Source organism: Hemitrygon akajei, chromosome 11 (genome assembly GCF_048418815.1).
Source record: "Hemitrygon akajei chromosome 11, sHemAka1.3, whole genome shotgun sequence".
Taxonomy (NCBI): domain Eukaryota; kingdom Metazoa; phylum Chordata; class Chondrichthyes; order Myliobatiformes; family Dasyatidae; genus Hemitrygon; species Hemitrygon akajei.
Window position 1 is genome coordinate 41,683,187 of NC_133134.1, and position 15,851 is coordinate 41,699,037.

The window sequence follows — 15,851 nt, forward strand, 5'->3', positions numbered from 1 at the left end:
GCCGTTTTCTCATATACCATGGTGACTCTACTTACGAAACTTAAAACCCATTCCAGCCCATCGAGATTTATTCTGGAGAAACAGAGGTGAACGCATGGAAGTCGAATCCTCCCAACTCCATGCACAAATGGGTGACGGCAGTAAAATATGTCCAATCAGAAAATGCTTGATGAAAAAATGTAAAATATTTGAGTTTCTAGGGGCATTAAGACCATTTCTGGACAAGAGAGACCGCTACATGATGGCTATGACCAAAGCATTTGCAGGTAAGAATTGCACTGCCATCACGGGTTTGGATGCAAGTACACAAATGCAGAGAACATGGCAAATAGAGTAGCTACAGACATATGAAACCAAGAGTGATTGTCATCCAATAACAATAATGGAGGCCTTGCTTGAGCAAGAAAGCAGTGTTAAATATAACTGTACAATAATAAAGATAAAATAGGAAAGAGAAAACTAAAATATAAAACTAAAAAAATACAAAAAAAAACTAATGATATAGCTGTGTCCAAAGAAAGAGGTGTGAGAAAATAATTTAAATTGGTGGGGCACAGCAGCAAAGATGAAGAGGAGTTATTGTGCTGGCCAGAAATCAGTGTCCTGTGACAAGGACTGGAGGCAGCCAGTACAGGGGTTGGAGGCCTGTCTTTGTACAAGTGGATGGGAGGGTGTGAGGGAGCTTGTTTTGCTGCTTGTGTTATTCTTCTGAACACAGTGAGGTTGCCATATTTGCAGAACTCCCAGCACATCCTTTGACTGTTAACAAATGATACAATTCTCTGTATGCCTTGATGTACTTGTGATAAATAAATGTGAACAAGAAATTGAATAATTAAGATTATAAGCAGGTTGTTATATTAAATAGTGAAGGGGAAAATGGCTTGGGGGAGTGGAATGTTAAAGTGAACAGGTGAGGAAATACTGATTATTAATTATGAGGTGTCTAAAGGGGCACTTGGATAAACATAATAAAAGGGCAAAATTAAAATCTAAACAAAGAAAGCTATTGCCCTATCCTAATGATACTAAAGAACCCTCTTCAAAAAACCAAATATGTGCCAGTCCCCAGTAGAACAATCCCATCTGTCACATCCCCCCCTCATTTCCCAATAGCCTCAGAAATCGTACTCATCATTACCTTTTCCCATAAACCTGAGTAATATAGCCACCTAATCAACAAGCACATGTTTTGGATGTGAGAGGAGATGAGAGCATGGAGAGGAGACCCACTTGGTCAAGGGAGATTGCACAAAAAACACAGATAGCAAGACTGGACTTGAAACAGCAGGGCCAACTGCAAAACTAACAATAACTAATAACTCACAAAGGTAAACCGGTTTACATGGAAATTTGAGAAATCAAAAAAGTGCAAAATTTATGTACAAGTGAGTGGATAGAAATCTGACACATGGAAATTATATAACATTTTCTACTTTGGTGGGAAAAATAGAAATGGTCATTTAAATAGAGAGATGATTATTTGCAGGCACTCCTGGTACATGAAATACAATGGTAGCATAAAGATGCAGCACATAATTAGTAAAGAAATATATGTTAATCTTTATTGCAAGGTAAGTGGAATATACAAGTAGAAAAATCTTGCTGCAGTTGTCTATGGTTCTGGTAAGACCACACCTAACTGTTATGATCTCATTTAAGGAATAATGTACTTTCCTTGGAAGCTGCACACTGAAGGTCCGCCTGATTAATTCATGGGCTGAGAGGATTTTCTTAAGAGGAGAAAAAGGAAGATTGGTTTATATTTTCTGCAGTTTAGAAGTGAGATAATCAGAGTGCAAGACACAGGATCCCACATGGCTTAATAGTGTAAATATATTAAGGTCAACTCAATATCACTGGGCTGAAGGGCTGGTACTATACTTAACTTTTGTGTTCTCTCCCTTGTTCAGGGCAATGCAAAATAAGATGGGCAACTCAATACAATCAGTTGATCACTTAATACTGAGGAAAGAAAGAAATCCCATTGGAGATTTTTTCTGAACAATGAATTATTGAGTGTGTAGAAGAACAAGATTGATAAAAGACTGCAAAGAAATCAAGGGTTATGAGCAGCATATTCTAATACTTAAGTATACCAATATTTTCAGGTAAGTAAGTGAACAAAAAGAAAAACTTTATTTTGTAGCAACCTTCAATACAGTTCAATAAGCAGCTTTAAAAAGGATTACTCGTAAATGAAAATCTAGACGACCATCAAAGATAGTTGTATAATAGGGTAGTCTAAAGTAAATGTTACTGCTATGACATAACTATATAGGTCAAGGTGACTCCAATCACCTACTAAAAAGTCATCTGCAGGGCAAAAAACAGCTTTCCTTCCAAACCTAAATTACGCACAACTACGATTGTTGCATTACATTCACATCAAACTGCCCTACCTTCTTAAGAAGGTGCTTCAGACTGGGGAGCTTGCTGTCCAACCAATCTGTATGCAATGTTGGGTTCATGTTGGTTTATGCAGTCTACAGTGTTCACAAACTTCAGTTTTTAAAAAAGTTTTATTTCATTCCAGTCGAAGAGAAAGTTAATTAGAAGCAAGCCACAGCATTTACAGAACATCTTACTATGGTCCATATATTCTAAATCAGAAATAAGATTGATTGTACGTGGACTAAAATCCACTTCATCCAAGAAAGAAAAGTTAACCAGAGCAACCTCTGCATCCACAGTGTGTGCACTCAATAATCCTTCCCTGCAAAGGAAAAATAAACAATAAATAAATGACTAAGAACACAATTTCAAAGCATAAATACTGATCAAGGGTAAACTATATATACAGACTGTTGCCCCCAACATCTATTTGAGAACCCTGAATTACCTATCCTACCACCCACATTGTTCTACATTTATTATACCTTGGTCCTTTCACATTTTCTCTAAGCACAGCCAACTTTACCAACTCTGCACACTTGCTGCTTGTTTGAATTTGTGTCCTAAATATATCAGCGTTTTCTGTGGTTCAAGCTACAACCAAAGCCCCATGACAGATTATGTCCTTGCAACTTGTTCCATTCTACCCCTGACCTTTGCTTCAGGCCAAGTGACAGCAGTTGCAGCAAGTGAATCAAACTTAACACCAAGCTAAGTTCTTTCCTTTATCCAATCCATTCCAAAATCTACACCTGATGCCATACCTTAATCCATTCATGACTGAAACACTCATCCTTAGTTAATATTCAGAATTGGCTGTTTGCAAATGCTATCAAAGTCATCTTAGAGAGATGCAGCCCAGAAACAAGATTTTGACCCACCAAGTTCATGCCAGGCATTAAGCACTCATCTTTACACTAACCCTAGCCTAACCCATTTTAGCCCAACCCCCAGAATCTCCAAGTTTTCCAAAGCTCATCACTCTATACTCTACCCATCACAAGGAAGTACTCCACACTCATCATCTTGATGACCAAACACTGGCTCCTGGGTTCCAATACCTCAATTCTAAAATCTTCATCCTGCTTTATAAATCCGCTATTTATGCTCTTTCCTATTCCCATCTCTGCAAGCTTCTCCAGCTGATCGTGCGATCTCACTCCTCTTTAATTCACAACTGATGATATGTTAGAATTACAGATTTTTATCACTGAAGCAAAGAGCACAGCTGGTTAATGTGTGGGTTCACAGTACATGATTTAATGATATTTCTATTCAACACTATTTACACAACAGTACATGACAACTGTGGTACACAAGAAAACACCACTTTCAACATTTTTGTCTATGTTTACATCATCAGCAAATGGAAAGGCATTAAAGGAACCTGCTTCAAGGGATATGCTAATCAATTTAAGGACTTCCAGCAGGTGCAGACACTGCATATCCAAAATATGTTATTACAAGTGGACTCCAGTAACTGAAGTTTTGGCCACAATTAGATATGAAAGTACAGCATAGGTAACAGGAAAGTTCTTTGCACTCAAAAGTGCACTACAATGCCACAGCGTCCTTTCAATTTGTCTTTAATAACTGAAAGCTGTGAGAGGGTGCAGTGGTATCCAATACACACATTTAGTTGGAAACTGTTTCAACCTGAAAAATCCCAAACAAACTTACAGCTTATTATCTTTTGGAAGTAATGATCTTGTAAGCAAATGAATTGTGGATTAAATATTAACTTTGGTAGTTGAAATTATTTCATAGTATCTTTTTATACAAACTGCTGTTGGATCAAACTCTCTCATGTTAACAGCTTGGCAAGTCCGAATGTTTTTTACTGAATGAAGATGGAAACTCACCACTTCAAGCTTGCTTTTGGGAACTCTACAGATGCAGTTAGTTCCAAAGTTGGTGTCTCGGGTTTGAATACAACGAAGACAACACAGGTTTTCATAGCCTTGCTTCTTCCACTTGGCAATCAGATTCTTATCAGCATATCCCTCCCTTATGCAATAATCATAAAGCTCTAGAGAAAAAGATTGTGATGTTACCTGAGGTGCCATTTATAAAACAGCCAATAACAGAGGATACAAATGATATGTTTAAGTTCCTTAGAAAAATTTAAACAATTAGAACTTTGCAGTGCAAATTAGATTTGCCAAAACAAACATCCTACAGACAGTGGGTTTACTCCCTCTAGCATGACAAACCATTTATAAGCCCTATGAAATGCCACTCATTTTGCAAACATTCAAATCTCAAAAACTTTTTCCTCACTTGCACAAATAATTGTAAGTCACAAAATAAAAGCAGTATTGTAATTTTTGAAATACAGACTGAACATAACACTCATTAAATTTTAACAACCCAGGGGGAAATTTAATTAGTTCTACTGCACACTATTGTAGAACCACTTGTACCCTATAAAGCACCATTATGGGCAAGAACAAAGCCAACAATTCTAAATTCAATGCATAAATAGAACATTTTAAGCACCTAGTATGTAGACTTCAACACAATCATACCCTCAGTTCTAACCAAAACCTGAGCCTCTGTCCCTCCCTCTGCAACTGAATTCTTCACTTCCTCACCAGGCCAGTCTGTGCAGATTGGAAATAACATCTTCTCCTTGCTGACAATCAACACTCACACTTCCAAGGGAGTGTGCTTAGCGCAGTGCTCTACTCTCTCTATACCCATGACAGTGTGGATAGGCACAGTTCAAATGTCATCTATGAACTTGCTGCACCACAACTATTGTTGCAGAATTTCAGATGGTGACGAGAAGACATACAGGAGTGAGATAGATCAGCTGGATCAGTGTTGTGACACCAACAACCTTGAACTCAACGTCAGTAAGACCAAGGAATTGATTGTGGACTTCAGGAAGGGCAAGTCAAGGGATCAGAGTGGAAAAGGTGAGCAGTTTCAAGCTCCTGGGTGTCAACATCAGAGGATGTATCCTGGCACCAACGTATCGATACAATTACAAGGAAGATACAACAGTGGCTATATTCCATTAGGAGTTTGAGGGGAATTGGTAGGGCAAAGAAACTCTCAAATTTCTACAAATACCATGGAGAACATTCTAATTGGTTGCATCATTGTCTAGTATGGAGGGGTCTCTACACAAGCTCAGAAAAGGCTGCAGAAAGTTGTAAACACTGCCAGCTCCATCATGGGTACTAGCCTCCCCAAAAGGAGCTGCCTCCAGCATCCATCAATAAGGACCTTCATTACCCTGGATATGCCCGCTTCTTATTCCTACCATCAAGGAGGAGATACAGGAGCCTGAAGATACACACTCAACATTTCAGGAACAGCTTCTTTCCCTCTGCCAACAGATTTCTGAATGGACAATGAAGCCATGAACACTTCCTCAGTTATTGTGTGTGTGCGTGTGCAAGAGAAAAAAATAACTTACAAGATACTTCCTGTGTTTTGAGTGTTTGTGAAACTTTTAAAATGTAGCATATTTATATAAAATAAGAGGAGTTGTAAAAGTAAATAAACTCCCTTTGTCAGTTTGGACCAAAAAGAGCCAAATAACAAGCTATAATTTGAGAGTTCTAAAATGATGCAGCAAGATATCAAGTGAATAATTGCTGCTGGTTCCCAAGGACAACCCAGGTGTTACATCACAATGAAACCAATGGGATATCAGCCCAGTCAATACTGTAATGTTCTCCATACAAATATCTGGAGTTGCTGACCTACAGAATATTTAATCGACGCCGTGCCAAAAATAAGATAGTATAACAGGTGAACATTAAAGTATCAAACTTTGTGAATCCATTATGTTAAGGTACCAGGTAAGCAACAGATCAAAGCAAGTCTCAGTTGCTCTATTAAATCCAAATGAGAATCATTGTACTGTCCACATCAATCAACATTCCCATTCTAAACCAGCAAGAGTGTAGAAGGAAACACTAAGTATTCTGCCTTCTTTCAAGACTTTTCTCCATTTTCTTAAGCTAGGCAGATAGGTAAACTCCAGTCCAGGTGTAGTTGGAGCTTGAAGGTGGTTTTATTGATCACCAATGTGTTACAATATGCAAGAAGCTGAGTAAAAGACAGTAGTTCTGCATTCTCACAAAAGATTCAAATATTGAATAAAATTCCTTTGCCTCAAAAACAGGCCATCGACAAGAGTGGGAATGTCATGAACACAAGACTTCTAAGGAAAAGATGCTGTGGCATAGCTGCTATTCTGCAAAAGACCAAATGGATTTTTTAAATTCCAAAATATATTGCAATGAACCTGGGTGGAAATTTATTTGGATGTAGTCAAGTCTCTTTTCAGCAATTTAACTATTGATTATATACCAACATGAAATAGATTCAACTGAACAATTTTGCTTTTAAAAACGTAAGTATTTCACTTTGAATAAGGAAATTTCCAATAGTTCACAAATTTATCCATACAGCAAATATTAGTGGTAAAAGTGTACTATTTAATACTTATACCTCTGCTAATCGCCTTTCTCTTGTAGAAGAGGTCAAATATGTAACGTGTTCGCTGGTGATGGAGTCTGAAGATGGGCCACAGTGATTCTACCTTCCTCTTCCCTTCATGCGGCTCTGTCTCAGCTACAAAGAAAAAGTTAAATTAATTTAATAGAAACTCAATCTAAGTTCGGACATTTCTTTGTATCACGGTGCTACTTGTAAGGAGTTTGTACATTCTCTCCTTGACTGCATGGCTTTCCTCTGGGTGCTCTGGTTTCCTCCCACAGTCCAAAGAAGATAGCTTACAGTTGTTCAAATGAAAAATAACTCTCATTTATTCTCTACATCTTTAGTCCACAAATTTGAATCCACAACTTGTTTGTTAAGTCACTTGCCAAAGAGTATTTTTTCCAGATCCACTCTTTAGAAGCCTTTCATTGTGAATTTTTCAGGTTACCTCTCAACTTCCTCCACTTCAAAGACAACTATATTCACCTTCCCAGCTCTCTCCATTATGGAATTTCCTGATAACATCCTGCTAAACCCTCCTGTACACTCTTCAATGCCTTTGCATCTTTCTTGTTCTCTTGCAGCCTGACAATTTATAAAGTCTAGCCTTCTTCTCTTTGCATTTGTATTCTACTTCTGTTTATTAATTTGCCTAACTTACAACTTACCCAAAGTTGAGATATTCACCAGGGTTGTACAAGATGAGGAAATGTCTCTGGAACTTTTTGACTATAAGATCAGTTCCCCTGATGTAACCAGGCATTGGGTCAAACACAGGCAAGGAAACTCCCTCTAGTAAGCATACACACCCACCTTCAGCTGGCAATTCAGCACTCAGCCAATGAGGAAAGTGCTTGTGATAGTACGGACACACTGTATGCTCTGGGTGGTCAACTTCAAATGACTATTATCGAGAACAGCTCTATTGCACTTTACTCACTGAACTCTGAGCTGACGACAGATCAAACATATCATCCCCATCAATCTACCTGTTACAAACGAACATCCGTTTCAGCAGACGCACCAGTGACCCGCAAACAAAGCAAATCTTTAAAAGAACGATGTTGCATTACTAACATATTAAGAAGGTGGATTCAGAACAAATCTGGGAATGTGTAAGGTGGACCTGCAGCAATCGCAGAACTATCACCTTAGTGAAACCAGATAGGTGGAAGAGATGATAGAAATGTTTAATAGTCCAGTCAGCATCCGTGGAGGTACTGAGTTGACATTCAGATCACTGATCTTTCTTTACTTCTGGAGCGCCAGCACCACGGACAACCCGAACGGCTGATGGAAGTCATCAAAATACCCCGTTTTAGTCTGCTATGGCCGAGAACCATAACTGCATATATAATGTGTACGGACAGTGACGAAGTTTCATTGCAAGTGAACAATTACTGCTGCTTATAACAGACAGAAATAGACCAGACTGTGGCCAACACACTGTCCCTTTCAGAAGCCGCTGGCGAAAGAAGGATCAACATGCTGGTCTGATGGTGCCTTAAAAAAAACACAAGGGTTTTGACTCCCAAAACCAACTATCTTGCTGGCAAATGTAGTCTCTGGTAAATAAACCAGACGATCTCAGAGCTAGGGTGGTGTATCAGAGGGACGCAAGGCCCACATGTGTCCCTTATTTTACAAAATCTTGCTTAACCCATTTCATGCCAGATACAACAATTCGAATAAAATTCACAGTTCATCGTCAAGATAGGTTGGTCGAGTCTCTCAAAAGCAGAGGTGGAAGTGTATGCCTCACGATCAACTCCTCATGGTGTAGTAATGTGTTGGTGACATCCCAATATTGCTCACCAGACTTGGAACATCTCATAATTACATGCCGGCATTTTACCTGCCATGAGAGATTTCTGTGATCATTTTGGTAGCGGTGTACATTCCACCTCAGGCCAGTGTAAAACAGGGTCTAGATGATCTGAGCAATGGGATCAACATGCATGAAACAGCACACCCTGATGCCTTCACTATCACCTTGGGGAATTGTAACCAGGCCAGCCTGACAAAGTCACTAAATAATACAAGTCATCCATAGTACTGGGGAAATAACACTGGACCACTGTTACACCAAGTTCAAGAGTGCCTATCATGCTATCACACGCCTACACTTTGGTAAGTCTGATCAGCTGCCGGTAATTCTACTTCCTAAGTATAGGCAGAGACTAAAGACTGCAGCACCGATTGTGAGGACCAAGAAGGCATGGACCAGGGAGGCACAGGAGCGCCTACAGGACTGCTTTCAATCAGTGGACTGGACTGTGTTCCGGGAGTCATCTTTGAGCCTGGATGAGTATGCCACAGTCGTCACCAACTTCATTAAAACCTGTGTGGATGAGTGTGTGCCTACAAAACCTTACTGTACATTTCCAAACCAAAAGCCATGGATGAACCAAGAGGTTTGTAGTCTGCTAAGGGCTAGATCTGTGGCATGCAAGTCTGGAGATCCAGGTCTGTGTAAGAAAATCAAGTGTGACATGCAGAGGCCATTTCAAGAACCAAGAAACAACTCCAGGAGAAGTTATAAGTGACAAACGAGGCACATCAGCTCTGGCAGGGTTTGCAGGCCATTACTTCCCACAAAGCAAAACCCAATATCACGAATGACAGCGATGCTTCACTGCCAGACGAGATCAATGCCTTTTATGCATTCATTGAAAGGGAGAATTAATGCACCGTTATGAGTACGCCTGCTGCACCCAGTGGCCCTTCGATCTCTATCTCACAGGCCGATGTCAGGCTGTCTTTCAAGAGGGTGAACCCTCACAAGGTGGCAGGGGCCGATGGAGTACCTGGTAAGGCTATGAAAACCTGTGTCAACCAACTGTTGGGGGTATTCAAAGACATTTTCAACCTCTCACTGCTAGTCAGAAGTTCCCACCTGCTTCAAAAGGGTAATAATTATACCCAGTGCCCAAGAAAAGTAGTGAGCTACCTCAATGACTATCACCCAGTAGCACTCACATCTATGGTGACAAAATGCTTTGAGAGGTTGGTGATGGATAGAATCAACACCTGTCTCAATAAGAACCTGGACCCACTGCAATTTGCCTCTCGCCACAGTAGGTCTATGGTAGATGCAATCTCACTGGCTCTCAACGTGGCCTTGGATCACCTACGTCAGGATGCTGTTTATTGACTATAGCTCAGCTTTTAACACCATCATTCCTACAGTTCTGATCAAAAAGCTCCAGTACCTGGGCCTCTGTGTCCCCTTGTGCAATTGGATCCTCGACTTCCTAACCAGAAGACCACAATCTGTGCGGATTGGTGATAACACATCCTCCTCGCTGACGATCAACACTAGCGCACCTCAGGGGTGTGTGCTTAGCCTACTGCTCTACTCTCTGTATACACATGACTGTGTGGCTAGGCACAGCTCAAATACCATCTATAAATTTGCTGATGATACAACCACTGTTGGTAGAATCTCAGATGGTGATGACAGGGCGTACAGGAGCGAGATATGCCAACTAGTGATGTGGTGTCACAGCAACAATCTTGCACCAGAAAGACTAAAGAGCTGATTGTGGGCTTCAGGAAGGGTAGGGTGAGGGAGCACAAATAAGTTCTCTCAGAAGTGGAGAGAGTGCACAATTTCAAGCTCCTGGGTGACAATATCTCTGAGGACCTACATAGATGCAACGTATTGATGCAGCTATAAAGAAGGCAAGACAACAGCTATATTTCATTAGGAGTTTGAAGAGATTTGGTTTGTCAACTAAAACACTCAAAAAGGTTTACAAATAGAGTCTGGCTAAATTACTGTATGCTATGGGGGGGAGGGGGAGGGGGGGGGGGCTACAGCACCAGATCAAAGTAAGTTGCAGAAACTTGTAAGATTAGTCCGCTCTATCATGTGTACTGGTCTCCATAGTAACCAACGGAGCAGTGCCCCAGGAAGGTGGCGTCCATGATGAAGACTCCCACCACCCAGGACATGCCTTCTTCTCCTTATTACCATCAGGTAGGAGCTACAGAAGCCAGAAGGCACACACTCAGCGATTCAGGAACAGCTTCTTCCCCTCTGCCATCCGACTTCTAAATGGACATTACTACTTTTTATATTTGTATTTTGTACAACTTACTTTAACTTAGCTATTTAATAGACACATACATACTTACTATAACTCAGTTTTTCAGCATATTCATCATGTATTTCATTGCACTGCTGCCATTAAGTTAATAAATTTCTCGATATTCGCCGGTGATACTGAATTTGATTCAACTGAAACGTCAATCGCGTTTCTCTCTCCATGGACACTGTGCTACCTGCTGACTAGTTCCAGCATTTTTCTGTTTCATATTTGCAGCATCAGTCATACGTTTTAACGAAATATAGCCGGAGCAACCCACCCACCTCCCTCGCTCGGAGACCAGCCCGGGATCGGAGGGTAGCGCCTGGCTGGCGAGTCGCAGGCCGGGCCGTCTGCCCCCGATGGTACTGGCGTAGGCGCAGTGCCCCCTCTCCCACCCGAATCTCACTCACCCTCCCTCATTTTCTGGTCCAGCTCATCGAGGGTGGGCTCGATCAGCTCCCAGCCGTCAGGGGGAGGTTTGCGGCTCCGCTTCACTTTCGGCATCTCACCCGTTCAGGAACCTGCTCATCCGGGCACCGCCACCGCTTCCCGGTCCTGGCGCAGGCCGTCGCACAAATAACACGTCCCCCTCCGTCATAACTAAGCGATTCTCATCTCCACTTCATGCCGGAGTTGCCCCTGGAGACTGGACAGGGAGTTTTTTTTTGGGTGAGGAAGCCCTTAAATTATTGTAGTGCGGTACTATCCCGATACCAGGGAGCCATATAAGACACGAGAACAGAGTTAAGCCGTTCAGCCCATCGAGCCTGTTCTCCCATTCCATCATGGCTGATTTGTTATCCCTCTCAACCCCATTCTGCTTTCTCCTCGTAACGTTTGACACCCTTGCCAATCAACAACAGTATACCCAATGACTTGGCTTCCATATCTGTAGCAATTAATTCCACCCATTCACCACCCTCTGGCTAAAGAAATTCCTCCTCATCTCGGTTGTCCCTCTACTTTCAGGCTGTGCCCGCTGGTCCTAGACTCAGCCACAGTAGGTACCATCCTCTCCACAACCGCTCTGTCTAATCCTTTCAATATTTGATAGGTTTCAATGAGATTCCCCCTCATTCTTCTAATCTCCAGCGAGTACAGTTCCAGAGCCGTCACTCTTCATACGTTAACCTTTTCATTCCTGCAATTACTCTTGTGAGCCTCCACTGGAGAAGCTCGCAAAGTTCTTCTCTTCCCTCAAAGTCAAGTTCTCATGGTGAGCAGAAGATTGAGAAAAAGGGTCTCTCACCCAGGGCCTTGCATCAGAAATTAGGTTGAAAGTTCTGAGCAGCAGCTATATTCATTTGATTTGCCAATTTGCAGGGAAATTGAATCACAGAGCTTTACAGCAGAGAAGATCATCTTTTGGCCTATATGGAGAAGTCTGAAGCCAATCCTATTGCTGTTTATATGATTTAAGACCATAAGATATAGGAGCAGAATTGGGCCATTTGGCTCTTGAGTCTGCTCTGCCATTTCATCATGGCCAATCCATTTTCCCTCTCAGCCCCAATCTCCTGCCTTCCCCCCTGTATCCCTTCATGCCCTGACTATCCAAGAATCCATCAGCCTCTGCCTTAAATATACCCAATGACTTTGCCTCCACAGCCACCTGAGGCAACGAATTCCACAGATTCATCACTCTCTGGCTAAAGAATTTCCTTCTCATCTCGGTTCTAAAATGATGTCCCTCTATTCTGAAGGATTTGTTCTCTGGTCTTAGACTCCCCCACCATAGGAGTCGTCCGCTACACATCCACTAGGTCGCTTGCTTTCTCTCCTTTGTAACACAAGTTCATCTACTTTAAATATTTGTTGGGATCTCCCTGAAAAAATGGCAATACCCTGCACTTCTGCCATTTTATGTGATAAACAATAAAGGGATTTGATAAGATTTTTATCAAAGATTGCGTGGGATAACAGGTGGGATCCAAATGAGATCCCGAGTTAGCTTAATGGCAGAATATTAATTGTTGATGTGTTTCTATGAAAATAAGACTGTTAGTGGTATGGTTCTGCAGAGCTTAGTATTTACTACCTTACTTTTATTGCCCAGACTTCAATGTTGTAGAAAGATTGCAGATGATACAAAAAGTTGTATGGTGCAGGCAGATAGGAACAGGGCAGGAAGTTACAAATGGAATTCAATCTAGAAACGTGTGAGGCAATGCACTGAGGAGATGGAGCAAGGCGATGGAATGCAGAGTAAACAGGAGGGACAAAGTACATTGGAATGAATATTCTCAGGTCATCAAAGGCAGCAGCTCAAAATAATTGCACGTTTCATGCCTTGTACGAACAGCTGAAGCTTTCTCCTCTCTGTACTGAGCAATTTAATATGAATTCCCAGTGCTGTTTATTGGTTGAGGTATGAACTAAAAGAGCAAGAGGTTATGCTGGAATGGAATATACTTGAAAAGTAATAAAGGCGGAAATGTTCATTACATTTAACAAGGTATTTGGATGTGTATTTGAAGAGCCATGGATGTGTATTTGCAGAACTCTGGATCAACAGACATGAACTTGATGGGCTGAATGGCCCCCTTCCCTCCATACTATAAATAATTCCATTCTACGTTGTAAATAGAAACTATGCACTTTTAAAATGAATAAATACTTGCAATGTGAAAGAGGCAGTATGATAAGAAAGCCTGCATATAGGACCCAATCATGCTCTTCTGTGTAAATTCTACATTTCATTATCTGTGGCTGAAATTTCTAATGCTTAGCAAGAGTTGTTAATAGTTACAGAGATACGGATTAATTTTGTGGGTTTGCAGTATGACTGGGTTTTGAAAAGAAACACTAGAAATGCAGATCAGAGCCTACCTAAAAAAAATTAGGTTGTCAATCTAGAAGCAATTGACAACTGAAATGTACCGAGCTTCCAATTGAGACAGAGTTTTACTACTATTGTTTCACACAATATTGATTTATCAGGGTCAGCAATGAGGTGGAATAAGTTTTTTTAGAACTGCCATTATGGTGTAGAAAATAAGTTGCAAAGCCTCATTTCAGCCATTGAAATTTTGTAAGCGGAAGTGAAATTATCTAGTGTGATACCTTGTTCTGTCAGCAGATGGCGGCATTGCCACATTAATATTAATTTAGCAATTTTGTGTAATCCTGACTGACAAGAGCAAGAAGGCCATATAGCAAATGCAAAATAACAAAGCTTCAAGAGCTATCAGTATGCCCACTAAGATTTTAAAACTGAAGAGCTTCACAAATCTGTTGTTTCTTTGTTCAATGGGAAGAGGAGATATTTGTGGGGACATCAAAGATTCTGTGATTGTGACCATCTTCAAGTAAGGAGACCACTACAGGGGAAGTCTTCCCTAAATCTTCTTGTTCATGGTTGAAGAACTACTCCCTGCATCCATCCATCTAGAGGCACAATAGATATAGTCTTCACTGAATAACAACTCCAAGAATATTGTGGGGAGCAGCAGCTACTATATTGTTCTTGATGCACCACACCAGAAACTTTGATACCATCGATTCACATGGACAACACATTGCCCAAACAAAACTGATCTCTATCTTACATTTACTTCACAATAACAACCAGAGGATCTACTCAGTAAAGAATGGTTTCACAACACTTTGCACCATTTTTCCTGCCACGATGATGCCCCTCCAAGAAATTTCCCAAAGGAGTGCAGCTAATCTTTAGCTAATGAGGAATGGTGACTACATTCTAGAACTGTGATAAAACAAACTTCAATAATTAAGCACAACAATGAGGGGAGATCTCTCTCTCTTTCTTTCTTTCTTTCTTCTATCTCCTCTCCCCCATCCATCTCCCTCCCTTTCTCACTCTCCCTCCTCCTCACCTCTCCCCCTCTCACTCACTCTCCCACCCCTCCCCTCTCTCTCTATCTTTCTATCTCTATCTCTATCTGTAGTGTCAGACTAGACTTGCCACAGATCTAGCCTTCAGCGGATGACGTGCCTCCTGCTTCATCCACAGCTTTTGGTTTGGGAATGTACAGTAAAGTCTTTGTAGGCACACACTCACCCACACAGGTTTTACTGAAGTCGGTAACAGCTGCAGCGCACTCATCCAGATTCGAAGCTGAATCCCTAAATACAGTCCAGTCCACCGACTCAAAGCAGTCCTGTCGGCGCTCCTGTGCTTCCCTTGTGCAAATCTTCTTGGTCCTCTCTACTGGTGCTGCAGTCTTCAGTCTCTGCCTATACTCAGGGAGTAGTACAGCCAGGTGATCAGACTTCCCGAAGTGAGGGCATGGAATAGCATGGTAGGCACTCTTGATGGCGGTGTAACAACAGTCCAGAGTGTTGTTTCCTCTGGTATTGATGGTAATTGCTTTGTGTTTGGATTTTAAAGCAAGATTTTGGTGAATGGTGTTTGTCACTTATTTTGGCTCTGTAAGTAATCAGATTGAGTTAAACTGCTGCAGGAGGGACTTCCGGTAAGATGGCGATTGTTTAGCTGCTTCGAACTTTTGTTCCGTTAATGTTGCTATCTTTGCACTAAATGTCTCCATTTTTTAAACCTTAGTTAGGAATTTTTTCGGTATCTCTTACTTGCCTGTGAACATATCTAACTTACAATGTCTAGCAAGAGTTCTAAATCCGGGAGAAAAGAAGCTATGGCTCCCTTGGACGAGACCTTGGTTGCGTTCGGAAAGCTCCGAGACGAAATTTTAAAGGAATTTAAAACTTTCAAACAGTTGGAAGACAAACTGGATCAGATCAACGATAAAGTGGACAAGCATGCTGAACACTTATCTCGCATCGATTCGACTTCTGAAGATTTAGAAAGTCGTGTTCGATACTTGAAGACTCTCTGTTCCAGCTTAGAGGAAAAATCTAACAAACTCCTTTCCAAAAAGGTGGATCTCGAAAATCGCAGCAGACACTGCAATCTTAGAATTC

At 41.2% G+C, this 15,851-nt stretch overlaps 2 protein-coding genes across 2 annotated transcripts in view; one reads left to right on the plus strand and one right to left on the minus strand.

The window, feature by feature from the left end:
• Positions 1–2,116: 2,116 nt before the first annotated feature.
• On the minus strand, positions 2,117–11,522 carry bud31 (BUD31 homolog). The gene is made up of 4 exons (XM_073060705.1): positions 11,360–11,522; positions 6,865–6,987; positions 4,257–4,423; positions 2,117–2,716 (listed from the first exon to the last, which is right to left on the minus strand). The coding sequence occupies exons 1-4, from the start codon at positions 11,451–11,453 to the stop codon at positions 2,666–2,668; spliced, it is 435 nt and encodes a 144-aa protein (XP_072916806.1). The 5' UTR covers positions 11,454–11,522; the 3' UTR covers positions 2,117–2,665.
• A 39-nt stretch (positions 11,523–11,561) lies between these two features.
• LOC140735527 (uncharacterized) overlaps positions 11,562–15,851 on the plus strand; it is a 119,935-nt gene continuing 115,645 nt past the window's right edge. Inside the window, exon 1 of the mRNA XM_073060707.1 lies at positions 11,562–11,618. The gene's annotated coding sequence lies outside the window, so the exon portion shown is untranslated. The remainder of the gene's footprint in view (positions 11,619–15,851) is intronic.

Bases quoted from the DNA above. Each gene is read 5' to 3' on its own strand.
- bud31 (XM_073060705.1), bottom strand. From the start codon at position 11,453: ATGCCGAAAGTGAAGCGGAGCCGCAAACCTCCCCCTGACGGCTGGGAG. The intron at 6,988-11,359 runs GTGAGTGAGATT...TTTTCTTTGTAG, and splicing joins GGACCAGAAAATGAGGGAGG to CTGAGACAGAGCCGCATGAA. The intron at 2,717-4,256 runs GTGAGTTTCCAT...TTTCCTTTGCAG, and splicing joins CCAAAAGCAAGCTTGAAGTG to GGAAGGATTATTGAGTGCAC.